Source organism: Octopus bimaculoides, chromosome 1 (assembly GCF_001194135.2).
Source record: "Octopus bimaculoides isolate UCB-OBI-ISO-001 chromosome 1, ASM119413v2, whole genome shotgun sequence".
Classification (NCBI taxonomy): domain Eukaryota; kingdom Metazoa; phylum Mollusca; class Cephalopoda; order Octopoda; family Octopodidae; genus Octopus; species Octopus bimaculoides.
The window spans coordinates 79966200-79984783 of NC_068981.1; the positions used below are offsets into that span (position 1 = coordinate 79966200).

At 32.8% G+C, this 18584-nt stretch overlaps 1 protein-coding gene across 5 annotated transcripts in view; it reads left to right on the forward strand.

The window, feature by feature from the left end:
- The window catches only part of LOC106877089 (toll-like receptor Tollo), a 17596-nt gene extending 4013 nt beyond the window's left edge, over positions 1–13583 (forward strand). The window contains exons 2-3 of one of the 5 annotated variants that reach the window (XM_014925880.2): positions 4260–4337; positions 7761–13583. In XM_014925880.2, coding sequence (XP_014781366.1) covers positions 7774–11142 — 3369 coding nt within the window. In that variant the 5' untranslated portion in view covers positions 4260–4337; positions 7761–7773 and the 3' untranslated portion in view covers positions 11143–13583. Of the gene's footprint in view, positions 1–4259; positions 4338–4404; positions 6521–6547; positions 7195–7760 lie in introns of those variants that run through there. The other 4 variants (XM_052967706.1, XM_052967705.1, XM_052967710.1 and 1 more) reach the window with 4 other exon arrangements.
- The last annotated feature ends 5001 nt before the right edge of the window (positions 13584–18584 follow it).

The window sequence follows — 18584 nt, forward strand, 5'->3', positions numbered from 1 at the left end:
CCAGGTTCGTTTGCTAAAGACTAATTATATCAAAAAGCTTAATTTTTATTTACATTTTTATTTACTTTCTTTAATTATATTCAGCATTGAGAAATAATTTCTTGAATTTCACTGATTTGATCACTTTCAGCAGCAGTGCCTAGGTCTTGACCTCTGTATACATTCAAGGTTCCAATCTTCTTAGTTATGTGTTTTGGAACATCGAAGTTTTTGCAACATTTGCCATATCTTTTCAGGCCATATTTTATAGACAGTATTGATCTAAGCATAGGAAGATGCATTTTGCTTTTCAATTTTGATTTGATTACACCCATACTACTGAACAACCATTCAACTTCTGCATTTGAGTTTGGCAATGTCAATAGATTAATGGCAAAATTTGCAACATCTTTAAAAGGATTTCCTCCAGTAGCATCTTTATATTCCAAGACTTCCCGTCAGAATACCTCAGTATTAGACATATTTGCCCATTTAATTAAATTAATGCTATTAAACTGAATTTCAAGTGAAGCAATTTTTTTTTCGTTTAAATGCAGGTAAAATTGGCTCTTTAAAATGCTGCAAAATATTCTCTACTGAAAAACATTTGATATTCCTCAGTATATTAATATTTACTGACAAACAATGCTTGAGCTCTTTATAAAGGCAGAGTAAAAATTGTTGTGCTCCTTTGTGAATATTATTTTCTTTCGTGGCTGTTACAGCCTTCTTGATAATCAATTCTGCTATCTTTCTCTAAAACCTGTAGCATAAATTTGGTTTAGGATCCAGAAATTTTTCAATAGAAGCATCCGGATCAAGAGGATCAATTCTACATGTTGGCAACATTATCATATTAGCAACAGATTTGATCAAATTTGAAAGATCTTCAAGTAATTTTGTTTTGTTGACAGTGTTTGATTCAAACAGTTTATTCACTTCCAGATCATGTTTTAAAATTGGATGCAAAACTAAAAGGTAAAGTTCATTCCTAGAATCACAAAACATTTCATGCAACGTTTGTGCTGTAAAGCACTTTTTTTTTTTGTAGTTGTAGTTTGGAAGTGAGTTTGCAATTCAAACCATTGGCTTAAAATTCTATTTACCACTGGTTCTATTGAGAGCTACCTAGTTGTACAAGAAGAATTCATGATCTTCAAAGGCTCTTTATCATTGATAGCAAGGTAAAGTTGTTTGTGGGCACTTTGTCTTGTTGAAGAATGAGAGGACCATTTATAGGTTTCGGATACTAAAAATTCTAAATCTATGGGCAAGCATTCAGCACAAGTGTAGGATACTGCCAACTGTAAAGAATGACATACACATCTAAATAGAACTAATGATGGAAATTCTTTTAATTTCTGAAAAACACCTTTGTTGACTCCTATCATTACTCTAGCATTGTCGGTTCCTATAGTCAGTAAATTTTTTATATCTAATTTCTTTTTCACTAATTCAATTTTTAAGGCATCTACAATGCCATCTGCATCATGTTTCTAAAGACACCACACTGAGATATGCATGTACCACTTTTTTGTGATTGTCACTATGATATATAACAATTTCTAACAACTTGTTTATCAATATATCATTGAATTCATCTAATAACAGGATAAATTTTCTATCTCATCATCATCATCATATCCATCAAAATATGGAGCTAGAACATTTCTCACAATATTTGCACATTTTGTATGATGCAACTTCGCTTTGGTTATAATATCACTATCAGACATATAATTCTTACATAACTCTATTAAGTGATCACAGCTATTAAATGAGGAGTGACAACAAATAAACATTGCTAAATTTGCTTCAAGCATAGATGTCTTATCATTTTTTGGTTTTGATAAAATTGGTAAGAGGAATCATTTGCTGTGGTGTTGATGCCTTATGTTTCTTTACTTCACAGTGGCTTACTAAAAGAGAATATTTTGCCAACATATTACATCTACAATATCTGCAACATGCTTTAGATTGGTCACTAGGTACTTCACATAACCACTTAGTAGACGCTGGCATCTTAAGCCATTCCTTTTGGAATTTTGCTGGTACAACCTTGTTTTTTCTTTGCTCATTATAATGTAGTGGGAAGCTAGAAAATAAATGATTAATAAAAATATTAAATTGAAAATACAACTTACCAGTTTGCTGCTAACAATTCTTTCATTCGTCATTAACAATTCTTATGTTTGCTGCTTAAAAATTCTTGAGGTGAACAATACTGATTCAGGATGCAGAGTGGCCAACTTAAAAATGGAAAAGTAAAATCTGCAGAAATCCTAAAACTGTGTTCTGATATAAACCTGGGAACATCATATTTCGCTCATTATTTACATTATTTACAATTGACGGATATTTGTCCTCATCTTGTTTGTTGTTAACACAACGTTTCGGCTGATATACCCTCCAGCCTTCATCAGGTGTCTTGGGGAAATTTCGAAACTGGGTTCTCATTCCTAAGATATTTTTTGATGTTGCCATTATTATTATTATTATTATTATTATTATTATTATTATTATTATTATTATTATTATTCAGGCTACTAACCCCAAGATTCCGAGTTCAATTCCAGGCAGTGACCTGAATAATAATAATAATAATAGCTAGACACATTTATTTAATGCTCATAAAGGAAAAATTAAACATACGTAGATCAAATTTTTAATAAACAATGTCTTTTTGTTTCATTTAATCTAATAAATCAAAACACAAATTCTGAGAGTAAATGCACATTAGCATGTAAGAATTAAGCTAGGTGATAACAAAATATAAATCCAAAATCTCTGTTTGTTGTGGTCATTCATTCTGATCATCTTATTACTGCGAGAACTTCCTCCTTTTTGACAATTTCTTGTGCACAGCTTCTGAAATGTCTCACATCAAGCTCCAGCAGTAATTGGCCATCATATTTGAGTCCCATTGGCCTTGGTAGTGTTCTTACATTACTTTTACATCTTGATGAAAGAGTTCACCTTGTTCTTTGTTAATGTCACCCAGATGCTCTGGAAACTCACCCACGTGATTCTGTAAGTAGTGCTATTTAATGCTCATTCTACATTCAAGTGCCTGGAAACTCAAGAGCAATTCCTGTACAATCTCTTGATAGTTGTCAGCTTTCCTGTTCCCAAGGAAATTGCACACCACATCAGAGAAGGCATTCCAAACTCTAGCTTTAGCTGCACTCATTGTTGTAACAAAATGTGGATCCCTGAGGAGTTTTCTTATCTGAGGTTCATCAAATATTTCTGCCGTCTTCTCATCATCATTAACATTTGGAAATAGTACATATATATCTGAAGTAATTCATCAAGGCTCTTGATCACAGTGAAGTTCATATGAACACCAAATTTTATGTGCAGTGGGGGGAAGACAATGCCTTTCCTATCAGCCAGATGGTCATTAATGATGTTTTTGCCACCTGGCATCAAACTGTTTCTTGAGGAGTGGGTGGTATTCTTTTTTCACCCAGTGATCCTTTGTAGTCCTACTGTCCCAGTTGCACAGGAAAAAAGGGTACTTAATATAACCTCTTTACTGGCCCAGTAGAAGGTTTGCCATTTTCAAATCAACACAAATTACCCATCCATGAACATGATTTGTAACCTCTCCAGAACAATGTTGGTGTTGGCATACTCCTCTTTCATTTTTATACTGTATCCTATTCTCGCAAATAGTGGTGTAAAATTAACTCTTGGTATGTTCAAGATAAATAAAAGCATATACTGATGAAGAAGAACAACAACAACAATGTGATGCGATGGAGCAAATCTAAGGTCAGTTTTGGAATCAACACCAAAACACATACTGAGATGCATATATCTCATGTGGTAATGCTTCAGCAAATAGAAAAACACCCCATCAGTTAAGAGAGTAAAGATATTGTTATAATACAAAAACAGCAAATATTGTTAAATACAGCTACCCAGGGTTTCCTGGTAATAATAATAATAAGAAGAAGAAGAAGAAGAAGAATCCTTTCAACCACAAGCACAAGGCTTGATACCTTGTGGGAGAAGGATCATCAATTCCATTGACTCCAGTACGTAACTGGTACTTATTTCATCGACCCAGAAAGGATGAAAGGCAGAGTCGACCTCGGTGGAATTTGAACTCAAAACATAGTGTCAGAAAAAATACCACTAAGCATTTTGTCCATGGTGAGAATGATTCTACCAGCTTAAAACTTTATTGTTTCAATAAAGAAATTTTAGGGGAAATATATTATTCAATTACATTGACCTTTATATTTCACTGGTACTTTATTTTATCAATCCAGCCTCGAAAGAATAGAAAGCAAAGTTGATCTTGATGAAAGTGGAACCCAGAAGGTAAAGAGCTGGAGAAATATCACAAGGTATCTTTTCAGTACAAACAATTCTGCCAAGGCACAAGGACAAGAGTTTTTTTTTTATTGTTTTTTTTTAGAAGAGGGTTAGTTGCTATTGTTGACCACAGAATCATCATTGTCATCATGTTTACACAGGTAAAGAAAAATCATTGAGGCAGATTTTTCTATGGCTGGATGCTCTTTCTGTTGCCAATCTTCATCTGTTTCCAAGTAAGGTAATATTTCTGTGACCAGACATGATTTCACAGACTGGCCACAAAAGTCACTGCTTGCTTGACAATGACACTTGTTTATAACTATTATGTGATGTCAAGCAAAGAGACAGTAACACACAGGCTCACATGCACATGTATACACACACACACACACATATAGAAAAATTCTTATTAATCCAAACAAGTAGTTGTACAGAGAAAAATAAGTTGAAAAGGCACAGAGAAAATATTAGCATTTTCATACAAAGATCCTCCCCCCACCTTCCCAACTGTGGTTTTAGAAAAATGGGGGAAATCTCTGAAAAAAGTTTCCCCACAAATTTCTTTATAATCATAATCTATGCTATTTGAAAGGGATTTGTATGAACTTTCATCAAAAGATACTCATTTTCCTGAAAGTTATGAGGGAAAAATGTCAGATCATGTGAATTTTCTGAAACTCCTCTCTCCACCCCCTTGGAAAAATTCTTTCTCATAAATTCCTATATACTCTGAAGCCACAACATCTAAGCAGTATTTGTAGAAAATTTTGTTAAAAAGTATCCATTTTTCTGGATGTTATGAGGCAACAAAGTCAGGGGTGTATACATTTGTAGCAATGCCTTTTATTTATACGATTTTTTTCATTTCATGCTTATTTCATTCATTGTTTGCAATGTTCTCTCTCTCTCTCTCTCTTTCTCTCTCTCTCTCACTCTCTGACACACACACACACACACACTGCAGAGCTTACAGATGGGCTGCTGAATTGAAATCTCTGTTGCTTTGAGGGGAAGGTAAAACTTGACAAACTGCTTTACCCTCTGTTGTTGGACTACTGTGATATTTGTTTAAAAAAGAGAGATTATGACTTTGATAAAATAATGAAAACAAATATTTACTAAGCAAGTGAGCATTATAATACAAAGAAATAATTAGATGTAAAATATCATAAAAATTATTAGAATTGGGAATCAAGTGTGGAAATATTATCAAGTGGTTAGCAGAAAAATGCCTGGAGGGCAGTCTTTCAGCTAGTAGTAATAACAATAGAATGATAGCTGACATGAAATTCAGTTTGCTTAGTTAAACATTCATGAACCAAAGGTTATTTTATATCTTAATTTCATAAAAAGGAAAAATCCAAATTCAATTATTCCTTGACCCACTCCTTGCATATCTATCATGTTAGAATGCTTGGCGTATGTTTCGGTGAGGTGGGATGGTGGGGAACAAGTTTTTTATGTTCACCTTATTTCATTGTCTCTCTCTCTCTCTCTCTCTCTCTCTCTCTCTCTCTCTCTCTCTCTCTCTCTCTCTCTCTCTCTCTCTCTCTCTCTCTCTCTCTCTCTCTCTCTCGCTCTCTTTCTCTTCTCTCGTACATATTTATTCCTTATTGACAACTGGCTTGTTTATAAAAAGACACATGTCTGGGCTTTATAGCTTTCTGAAAACACTGACTCTTAACAGTGTATAAAGTAACTACAAAACAATACACACACGCATATGTAGAACACTTTTCATTCTTTTACTGGATTCTTTTAACAACATTAAAGTATTATGTCATATCCTTTAATGGTTATCTGTTTGTCACTGTCTGCTTATGTGAGCATGAATATTTAATGCGCATACATTATCTTTCATACTCATTTGGTATCTGATTATAAAAAAAAAAGCAAAAACACTGAGCATATTAAACAGACTGTATTTAAGACAAGATGAAGAAGTGAACAGGTTTGGAAAGATAGGATTTGAAATATCAAAAACTTAGTCAGTAATACACACAGACACACACACACACTCACACACATATATATATATAGTACATATATAAACAGAATTGATTTAGCTGCTTCTCTATAGATTGAAAAAAATTGGATTCTCATTTAAGGCATCAACATCAATTTAACCAATCCCAGCGAAACCAATACTCAATCTATTTATACACATCAGTTACAGTAGGTACATAAAACCGAAGCTAATAATCTGCATACTGTAAGTGTTAACACTTTATTTTTTAAATATTAGGGGCTTGTCAACAGGGATATCAGCCTACACAGTATCTAGGTGTAATATACAATATATGTAGGATAATGATAGTGGATATATGTAACTTTTATAGTACATACATAAACAGGGCTAATTTAGCCATATCCCTGGAAATTTTTAAAAATTAACAACCTTAATTGATTTTCGAATCTTATTAGATTCTTATCAGAGGTGTCTGTATCAATTTGACCGTGTGTGTGTAGGATAATGGATGTAGTAAGTAATTATTTAAGTATTGGACATGTACCTAGTAGTTAGCCAGGGAAGCATGTTCACTGCCTATGGCTACTTGACATCATCTACAGTATTTTCACAATTGTTGCTGGATCTACCTCAGGAATTCTTCAGTGTTTGTTGAGTCTATAACAAATGATAAAGACAGAAAATGAAATATACAAGAAACTTTATTGCTCACAACGATTGTTTTGACCCATCCTGTTGTGGTTCCTCATGAGTGGGAGACTGTACAACTGGTTGTGGCACATCCTTCAGTGCAGAAATATCTCATCAGGTGATCTTACAAGAAGTATCTCATTAATTAAGCCCTGTTTCATTTTGATTTTAATACAGTATGTTGTCATGGTGATGGTGATTTAGCTAATTTTCCTTCTTACTGATAGGTATGTATCTACCCACACACATTATCCCATTGACTTGTAAAACACATAATTATGCATAAAGAAGCCATAAATATATTTAAAATTTACCTCAAATGATCTGGTAAATTAAGATGTGAAATTTTGCATCTCAATTCTCCTATGTTAACCTGTATTCTCAAACCATAGGTCATATAATTATAATCACATTATTTTACAAACAAGATCAAGAGAGATCTATTTTCGTTTAAATTTAGAAAAGAGAAAAATTATATATTGTTGTATTCTGGGATAGTAGTTTTTTTTTTTTCTTTTCTTTTGCCAAATATATAACCAGATGTATCTACAAACTTACTTTCTAATGTCTTAAAGCTTCAGAAGCCAGTTCTGATTGCCTCAACCTGCAGTTTATAATATCAATTTCTCTGGCTTTTTACATCATGTGTCTAAATGCCTTTTTGTATTTAAGAAGTAAGTGCTTCTAAAAACTGAATGTGCTTTTTATCTCTTTATACTTATGCAACTTCATTCTTCTTTGATGATTGTTTACTTACATTTATCTAATATCTCTTTCTTTCTTTCTTTTTCAGATATTAACTAAATATGATATATTTACACAATCCTTTTATATTTTCTCTATTGTTTTTCACTGGCATATATTTAGTGCATTCTGGAAAATCATACCACTGCCCTCTTTCATGTAAATGCACTAATCAGCAAACGGTGCCTGGCACAGTGAGTGTTACTTGCTATTTTACTCAGTTAAAATCAGATGATTATCAAATCTTCTCTATGTTGGCTGCAGAAAATACAACGTACCTATATATAAAATGTGATGAATATGGTTACACCAGTTCTTTGGATAATAGCCCATTCGAGCACTTAACTAATTTGAGAAAACTCGTCTTTGAAACTTGTTATTTTAATAATCTAACAGAAAATATTTTTGCTGGCTTAGATAATCTTAGAAATCTCACCATTTATAAAAGTAAATATTTAAATGTAAATTCAAATGCTTTTTTCAATCTTCCCAATTTGGAAACTATAAGAATCAACAACTGTGACTCAGTTAATTTTCCAGTTAATTCCCTTTGTCATCAGAATAAACTGACAACTTTAAATTTAGCAGAAAATAATATTAAAAATATATCTGAAGTTTTTAATCTTTGTTTAAAAAATTCTATGTTATTTAATAATATAACTGTACTTGCATTGAATCATAACAAATTGTCTGTTATATCTGATAGCTTCAGTGATCTTTTAAAATCAGTACAGTATATTTTGTTACAAAACAATAGAATTGAAAGCGTTCAGAAGGATGCATTTTCTAATCTTCAAAATTTAGAATATATCGATCTTTCAAATAACTCCTTGAGTAAGTTGCCTCAGACATCTTTTGACTTTTCTTACAAATTGTATTATTTTGATATATCAAATAATCCAATAAAGGAGATGCCTATTACACTACAGAATTTATCAAACATTCAACTATTTCGAGCTAAAAATACACTTTTGGGTGACAGAATATGGAATTTTCTGAATAGAAAACCACTTGTCTTAGTCAACTTTGAAAACTGTGGCTTAACATATATCCCTGAATTTGTAGCAAAATTTCAAACTCTTAAACATTTTATGCTGGATAAAAATAATATCACAACTATCCACCCAAATGCATTTGCAGCAAGTAAATCTTTAATTACTTTGACTCTTTCTGGAAACAAAATTACATCATTGCCAAAATTTGCATTCAAAGGCCTTGATAGTCTAGAAATCCTCAACTTAAATGATAACCAAATATCAATATTTGATGAAAATGTTTTTTTGTCTCTTTCAAAACTTTCTTCTTTGGATTTATCAACAAATTCATTGAATCATATACCAAAGCTACCATCGTCAATAAAGCTCCTACAGTTAAAACAGAACAATATCAAAAAAATTTCTTCAGTGCTGAATACTACTAAAAACCTTGAATATTTGGTCCTTGCAGATAATGAAATAGAAATAATTGAAAATGATGCATTTTCACACTTACAGTCTCTTCGAATACTTAATTTGAAAAATAATAAAATAACAAATATAAATAAACACCATTTTAAAAACTTACATAAATTATGGGGACTCAATATTGCTTTCAATAGTATCACAGAGTTAGGATATGACACAATTAGTCATTTACAATCACTTAGAGATTTTTATTGTCAAAACAATCACTTAACAACATTAGCAAAAGCAATGTTTCCTAAATATTTAAGACTCATAGATTTATCACATAACTACATAAAATTTCTGACTGATGATATAATTCATGACATGAATGACTTGACTGAATTGAATCTCAGATCAAATCGATTAAGTACTGTAAGAAGCTTTAATTTTATACGTTCTGGTAATGCAAAAGCAATTCAAATTTTATTATTAGGTAATAAATTTAAATGTGACTGCCATTTGACATGGTTGAAGGAGTCTATCACGTGGCAACAAAAGCATCCTTTTGTAACTAAATCTTTTGATATGATATTTTGTGGTGATATTGAACCGTGGTTACCAATTGGAACATTGGATACTGTAAATAAAAATGACCTTTTATGTGACTACAATAAACTTAAAAACAGCCATATAAAATATTATTGTACTTTCAGTTGTAAATGTTGTTTAATATCTGAAAATTGCCTATGCCAAGATATTTGTCCAGTAGAGTGTCTATGTCTATTTTCACTAGACAAAAACTTCCATAAAGTTGATTGCAGAAAGACCAATTTGACTCAGTTGAAAGGATTACCATCTGCAGGTATCCATATTGATCTTAGTGGAAATAAACTGAACTATTTGTACAATACTAACTTCACTGACCACAGTGCAGCTGAAGTTTTATATATGAATAATTCACAAATATTAATAGTTGCCAATAAAACATTCATTAAATTTACAAATTTAAAAAAATTATATTTACAAAATAATCTCATTGAGGCTTTGCAGCAAAAGAGTTTTGAAGGCTTAAAAAATCTACTGGAACTTATACTTTATAATAACAAAATTCAATATATCCCAGAGAACACTTTTTCTGAAACTCCCAAACTTAAATATTTGGATTTACGGAACAACAAATTGCAAACTATTACTAGTGAAATGTTTTCTTCTAAGGCTTTACAGAAGATCTATCTCAGTGATAATCCATGGTCTTGTGAATGTAATGATATTAGTGAATTTGAAAAGATATTTGCAAAAGATACTGAATTACTGGTTAATGGTGAGCAGATTTTTTGTAGAAAATATGATGCATTGGTCAATATCTTTAATTATGGACAAGAATTCTGTCAAAATAATGTCACATTTAATATTACAAAATTTGCCCCCTATCAAGATAAGGTTCTAATATCAAGTGTGTCTGCAGTATCTTCTGTAATAATTCTGATTTTCCTCATCACTTTTCTAGTATATGCTTATCGACAAGAAATTCAGTTATTATTATTTATTCATTTTGGATACCGTTTCATGTCAAAGAAACTAATTATTGATGAAGAAAATAAACTTTATGATGCATTTGTATCTTTTGATAATTCTCTGGATTTGTTTGTCTTAAATGAATTACTTCCGCAACTTGAACAGAATAATCCACCATTTAAGCTATGTGTACATTTTCGTGATTTTGAAGTTGGTTTACAAATAACAGAGAATATTATCAATAGCATTGAAAATAGCAAAAGAACTATACTGTTAATTACAGACAACTTTCTAAAAAGTGAATGGTGCAAGTATGAATTCCAAACAGCACATTATGATGGTCTTTCCCAAAAAATGAATACCTTAATAGTTGTTCTTTTTGAAAATATCAATGAAGAATTACTAGATCCTGATCTCAAGCTTTACCTGAAAACTAAAACTTATTTAAAATATGATGATCCTTGGTTTTGGAATAAACTTCGTTTTGCTCTCCCAGCAAAGAAAGATTCTAAACAAGAGACCAAATGCTAGTAATTTGTTGCAAAGGACAACCAAACTAATACAAAACTATCTCAAAAAGAAAAGAAAAGAAAAATAATGTCAATATTACAAATATTTTTATGTAGAAATTCATAACCTACGTGTCAATACTAGAAAATAGTATTCAAAAGAACATCAAAACAAGTATGATTAAAAAGAGGACAAAAAGACTAAAACACCACATAGGCAAAAGTCTAATCAACTTATTTAACTCAATAAAAAATGGAGGAAGAGAAGAAACACAGTACAAAGCTTGTGGTTTTAGGTTGTACTGACTTCAAATCCCAACCAATTCAAATTTGTTTTCTATTCATTTGGAGGCAAAAAGAAATGCACTAGAAATACACTGGGGTCAAATATGCTTCTCTACCAATACCATCATTTTGCTCATGCAACAAGTAAATTGTTTACAGGAATCAATGCAACATATATAAAGAAAACTTGTGTCATGTGATAAAGATATCTTTGAGTATTGAGTTATTACTCATTTGTTGATCAGGAGCTAAAGACGGTGCCTCTACATGGTGACTCAACCTGCTGGAAATAGCAGCCAAATTTTTCCCATAATTTACCATCTAAGATTACATTAGATAATGTAGTCCCAGTTGTATAGACTGACTAAAAGATAGCACGGGCACAGCCGGATCATCAGTCACCATAAATCTCAGTGATGATTTGGAGTTATGTATATGCATAATGTATTTTTGCACATCCACATACATACACTAAATATACAATCCAGTGTAAGTGCTTCTGTGTGAACTACTTGGCTCCTTGGGCAAGTGTCCTTTGCTATAGTCCCAGGCTTACCAAAGCCTTGAGAATGTATTTGGTACACAGAAACTGAAGGCGGCGAGCTGGCAGAAACGTTAGCACACCAGGCGAAATGCTTACCAGTATTTCATCTGCTGTTACGTTCTGAGTTCAAATTCCACCGAAGTTGACTTTGCCTTTCATCCTTTCAGGGTCGATAAGTACCAGTTACGCACTGGGGTCGATATAATCAACTTAATCTGTTTATCCCCTCTGTGTGTAGCCCCTTGTGGGCAATACAGAAATAAGAAACTGAAAAAAAGCCAGTTGTGTGTGTGTGTGTGTGCATGGAGGTATGGCTGTTGGTGTCTCCTTACCTTGATATTTTGTATTAATTGTAAAGGAGCTTCACTATCATACAGATGATATCCTCTATTTCCAATTTTTTGTGAAAATACATCTGGCCACGACGAAATATTACCTTGGTCAGAAACAGGTGAGGGTTAGCAACAAGAACATCCAGCAGTAGAAATTCTGCCTCAACAAATTCCATGTGGTTCATAAAAGCATAGAAAAATGGACATTGAATTGATGATGGTGAGGATGATATTTGATATCAGAATTGTTAAAGCATCAGAGGGGAAATATCTATTTGTATATGGTGTATTCAAATTCCACCAAGGTCAATTTTGCTTTTCATCCAGTAGATTGTACTAAAGTACTGAGGATTGATATAGGCAACATATTTAACTAAACACCAGTATGATAATAAAGCCAGATTCATAATCATTTTCACCATCATAATTCTTTCCTCCACATTATCAGGCAGAATAACTGGTTTAAATGCAAAAGGATTAATCATAATTTTGTGATACACAAGTATGGTGAATAAAACAAGGTACATTGTTTTCAAAATATTTAACTTCAAAATATAGTTTTTTTTTTTAAACTTTTCATGCACCTGTAATTTTTATTTCACTTCCAGTGTACCACCAAGTTAAAAATGTTGAGAATCATTGGCTTAGACTAGATGCTTTGCTCTCAAATAAGCCAATCCAGTTGATGTTATAAGATGGGATAATTCACTGCTATGGCTTAATGGTTAGAGCATCAGACTCACAAGCATGAGGTAGGGAGTTCGATTCCTGAACCAGGCTGTGTTGTGTTCTTGAGCAAGATGGTTTGTTTCATGTTGCTCCAGTTCACTCAGCTGTAGAAATATGTTGTGACATTACTGGTGCCAAGCTGTATCAGCATTTGCCTTTCCTTTGGATAACATCGGTGGCATGGAGAGAGGAGGCTGGTATCCATGGGTGACTACTGGTCATCCATAAACAACCTTGCCTGGATATGTACGTCAGAGGGGAACTTAAAAGGGGTAATCCCATGGTCATTCATGACTGAAGTGGAGCCTTTACCCTTTCTAAGCAATAGAATCATGATAATTACAAATGTTTTGTTACTTTATAGTTTTTTGTCTAAATTCCACAATGTCTGTAACTCATAGATATTCAAGGTCCCCCATTCTACTTTATTCCAAATGAGGCTTATAAAAATAATGTCTACACAACTTGATTTTGGTATTCACACACATTAATTGTATATAGCATGTATATTTACAGAAGGAAAAAAATAAATGTAATCTGGAATAAATATTTTTTGTTATTTCATAACTGGAATTCTCGTTTTATATTTTCATTCAATATTTAATGCTTACATTCATCTCCTAATATTTTCAATTTGTCTCTAATCAAAATAATTATTGCACAAGTTATGGTGAAGTACCACAAATAATATAATTCTGCTGAGTCAATTGCAAGACAAGAGTCTGGCTACAAAAGTCCAGTTCATTCTTTTGAAAACTAACTGAAAAGTTGTAACAGTTCTATAATCTGTAATAAGATGAGTGATAAAAAAAAAATGCTAAATACAAAGTCTGTCTGAAAAGTAAGAGGGCTGGGGTCACAAACAATTTATTTCAATTTCAAACAACAATCTTCATGGTTTCCCCTTCAAAGTAATTCCTCACGGGTCTAATGCAACGATTTCTTGTTGCCTTTTGTCAGTTTATTTACAGTTTACTCTGTTAGCCTCTAGTTCTTCTAAGCTTACTCACAAGACAAAGGCCTATGTAATCCTTAGGCAGGGAAACTGGTTTATGTGACATCAGGGCTTGTCCACAAATATGTACAAGCTAGCTTTTCTGTAAGTTCTATATGCCTTAGCTATAAGCCCATCTCTGCTATTTGACCCGTAACTGTAGCCCTTGACAAGTACTACCATCCCAAGTCAGAGCAGACCTGAGGATAGTAGTAATTAAGGAGTAACTCTACTCTCTCCCAAATTTCTGAACATCTAGGCTGGAGTCTCACCACCAGATGTAGTTTAATTTCTTGCCCAGAACAGCTATAATTTACCAAGAGAAAACAGGCTGGGCACCATCATCATGATTATCATTTTAATGTTTTCCTTTCTTTTCCATGCAGGCATAGCCTTCACAAGTTTTTAATGTATCATGTCATTCTCATCTGTTTGGCTTAATGTTCTTAAATCTGCTCCAATTATTTCTCAGTCCTTTCTGAGTCTACTACTATCATGGATACCTTGGACTGCCAAACTTAGGGGAAAAAAAAGTTCAGAGAGATCTCAATACTCCAGATGTTTCAATCTAATGATCAATGAATATTTTATTTGCTCTGCTCAAATTGAACAGGTAAAATTAATCACTATTTTCAATCAGTACAATGATATCTCAATGCTAGTACAATACTATGTCAAACATAATACAGCCCTCTCACTCACTTTTTAAACTTAAATTTTGTACATTCAGTTATAATGCTACCTGTGATTTAGATGTTCATGCTTTGTATTACATTTCTTATATCATACACAATTAAATATAGTATGTATATGAGTAGAAACATTCATTAACTGGTGATGAGTCTCATTGACTTTAGACTACTGGGGAAATTAAGAGTTTAGGTACTAACATGCTCTTGAAGAGTGTTAATGATTGAAGTAAGGTGAAATTGTAAGAACTGAGAGTCAAAAGCCAGGTTATTTTAAGCTTACTTTTACTGTTTGAAATTTGCCTTTTAGAAAATTTTTAAAAAGTAAAGAAAAAAATAGAAAAGACAGCAATTAAAATGTATGAAGTATTTTGTTAGGCCTCCAAATTAGTTGGTTGTTTGCAATAGTGGAATATCATGTGAACACTTGACAACTTGTATCTTTTAAATCTTTATAAAACTCAGTGATATAACCTAGAAATGTCAGCTGGTTACTCTATTTCATTGTATACAAACTATTATAATAGCAACAAAATTAGAAAAGATTAAATGTATGTCTATTCTGTCTTTAATAGTAGTCTAATGGTTTGTATACGGAAATGGCTTCATATTTTTTCTTTGTTTCTTAAATACTCTTTCTTCATTCATTGTCATGTTTCATATCTGTCAGAATTGTGTGTTGGCAACAGGGTCATCCTCTAACCTTCCAGCAATCAGATTACACTATCAAATGTAATGCTTTTTGTTCATGTTGTTTTAAATTAATCATGCAAAATGCCTGATATAAAATTTAAAATACAAAGCTAACAATCAAGGGGGAGGTTTATCTCACATTCCTTTAAAGTTGTCAATTCTGAAATTAAATATTAAATTCAATTAATCCTTGTAATTTGCTCGAAGATTTTAGTGTTTTTCACTTTTCTCATTTTATTCTTCACAGATGATAAATAATTTTATTTTTAAATGGAATAACACGTTACAATGGTACTAAATATATATATAAACAAAATTCTGCACCTTCTTTTTCTAAATATTCACCAATCCCATAAAAAATACTGTTACCTCCATCAGCAGTTGAAGATAAATATTATCAAAGCTTTATACATATCCTGTCCAATATTAAAAACCAACCAAGTAAATATTTATGCCAATAAACAGAATGTCCTCTATGTAAGGCAGCATTTAAATTTGTTTTGCATTTGATAGACTTAGGGAACCCACAGTAAATTTTGTCAGAAAAGAAGACAAGATGGTTATGACTTGAACACTGGTCAAACAATGTAGGCTCTTCAGAGAGGAAAATATTTTTTTTAACATGCAAACATCAATGGAATTTGACCAAAGCAAGGTCTCTACACGAAACAAACTCTAAAATGCATAAAAGGATAAGTGCTTTCCAAAATGTTTACTCAAATATAATCAAGCAACAAGTAATGGACTTCACAAAAACCCCACATTCACATGTACACACACACACACTGCAGAAATAGTAGTAATTCTTTCTGCCATAAGCACAAGGCCTGAAATTTAAGGAGCAGAGGGTAGTCGAATACATTGACCTCAGTGTTTGACTGGAACTTATTTCATTGATTCCAAAAGGATGAAAGGCTCAGAATGTTAAGATGGACAAAACACTGCGCAGCACTTTGTCCAGAGAACAATTATAATGACAACAGCAATGGTAATGCAAGAAATACCATTATTATCTCCCTTCTCAATTTCAGAGCTTGGCAAAGAATACATTAGAAGAAAAATCTGAACATTTCAGGCACAAGAATACACGTTTTAAACACAATAAAAACATTCTAAATACTATGATGGTTTCAAATTTTGGCACAAGGCCAGCAATTTCGTGGGAGGATATAAGTCAATTATATCGACCCCAGTGCTCAATTGGTACCTATTTAATCAACCCCAAATGTATGAATGGCAAAATCGACCTTGGCAGAATTGGAACTCAGAATGTAAAGAGCCTACAAAAATGTCACTAAGTATTTAGTGCTCCATACAATAAAGCATAAGTGTCCGACAAAACAATTTTATAGAGTTAAAAGATTTCATCATTATATGCTATATTTATGTCAAACCTGTTTAAGAAATATTTTTGCTGTACAGGACACCAAATCTCCCAAATTACACTCCAATAGGATGAAACAAGTCATATCACAGTGAGTATGATATGGTTGTACCTTTTGAATTATAATTACAATCCACCCAATGGACTTCTGTGCTCCCAATTTCACTAACAAAGGATGACATTTGTTCATAATACAATACAGTGGGATCAAGCCCAGTACCTTGCAGTTATGAAACTTCTTAACCACTTGGCTATATCATTCCTATAAACACAGTAGTGCATTGACATTCAGTAAAATAATTAAAGATGCACTTTACCAAAAATAAAAAAAAACACACCCCACAAGTTAATATAAAGATAATAAAAGGCAGGAACCTCAAATATAGTACATCAACACCACAACACAAGTGAAATATATATAAACCATAAAAAATAGAAAGTTAGAAAAAATTGCATCAACACAGACCAACAAGAAAATTGCAAAGTAACTGTATCTAGAGTAATTAGACCATTAGCAACGGTCACACCATATCCCATATTACAACTAACTAGCACTCTGTTGGTTATGACAACAAGGGTTCCAGTTGATCCGATTAACGGAACAGCTTACTCGTGAAATTAACATGAAAGTGGCTGAGCCCTCTACAGACATGCATGCCCTTAACATACAGGAAGATTCTGCATGACACAAAATGTGACAAGGCTGGTCCATTGAATTACAGGTGCAACTCATTTTTGCCAGCCAAATGGACTGGGTCAATGTCAAATAAAGTGTCTTGCTCAAGGACATAACGCACCACCGGGAATTGAACTCACAGCCTTATGATCATGAGCTGAATAACCTAACCACTAAGCTACTTACCTTCACAATATAACAAGAGCAGCTTCAAATGACATTGCCATACTCGAAATCAACGGTCTGGTAGAGTAGCTTTGACTGAGGACACACACAATGAGGTCAAAACATCGCATTGTCTCAGAGATCGCTTACATCATTGAATCATGTATGTTATGAACACACATTGTCAAAAGAGTTGGGGTATTGTCTAATTAAGGAAAACAACAGTGATTAGATATTCAAGTTCAAATATACCAAAAAATATCAATAATGAATAAATAGGTTATCAGACATTACTCAAAAATTAGCCTAAACAGTTATTTATTCAGTTTTCTAAAACTGAGGAAAGTAAGTAGGGGTCAAATTTTGATTTTGCACCTCACAAAAATTCTAGTGACTGCACTTTCACCCGTTCCCAGGCTCACACACACACACACACACAAACACAAACAGCAAACACACACACACATGAATATACACAGAAAAAACAGGTCCATGATTTTCATTTTTTTCTTGTGTCAGACACCCATAAAAATCTAAAACTTTGAATTCACGAACATAAATTAAGATATCTAGGATCTGAAGGAATTAAATATGCTTATCTGTATCAACAATTACTCATACAAGCGCTGTCAGATTTTCAAAAAGTACTGCCAAAGCAAAGTGATTGCAATTGTTAAGACTATCAAAAAGCCAATTGCAGTAATATCTCACAGAATCATTCCTCTCTTAAGCATATTCACGCATTTAGAAAGGTGGATCTTTGACAACACCAACTTGCAGAATTACCTTCCTTCCTCAAATAACAAGACACATGACACATTCAAACTATGGCATTCAGCTCTCACATAACTAACAAACTTAACACAGGGGGCTTCAACTACACACCTCCTATGCGCACCATTCTGACTACCATCAACACCTACAAAACTTTCAATTTCACACTCTGCTATACTCAATGCCATAAACCCCTGCT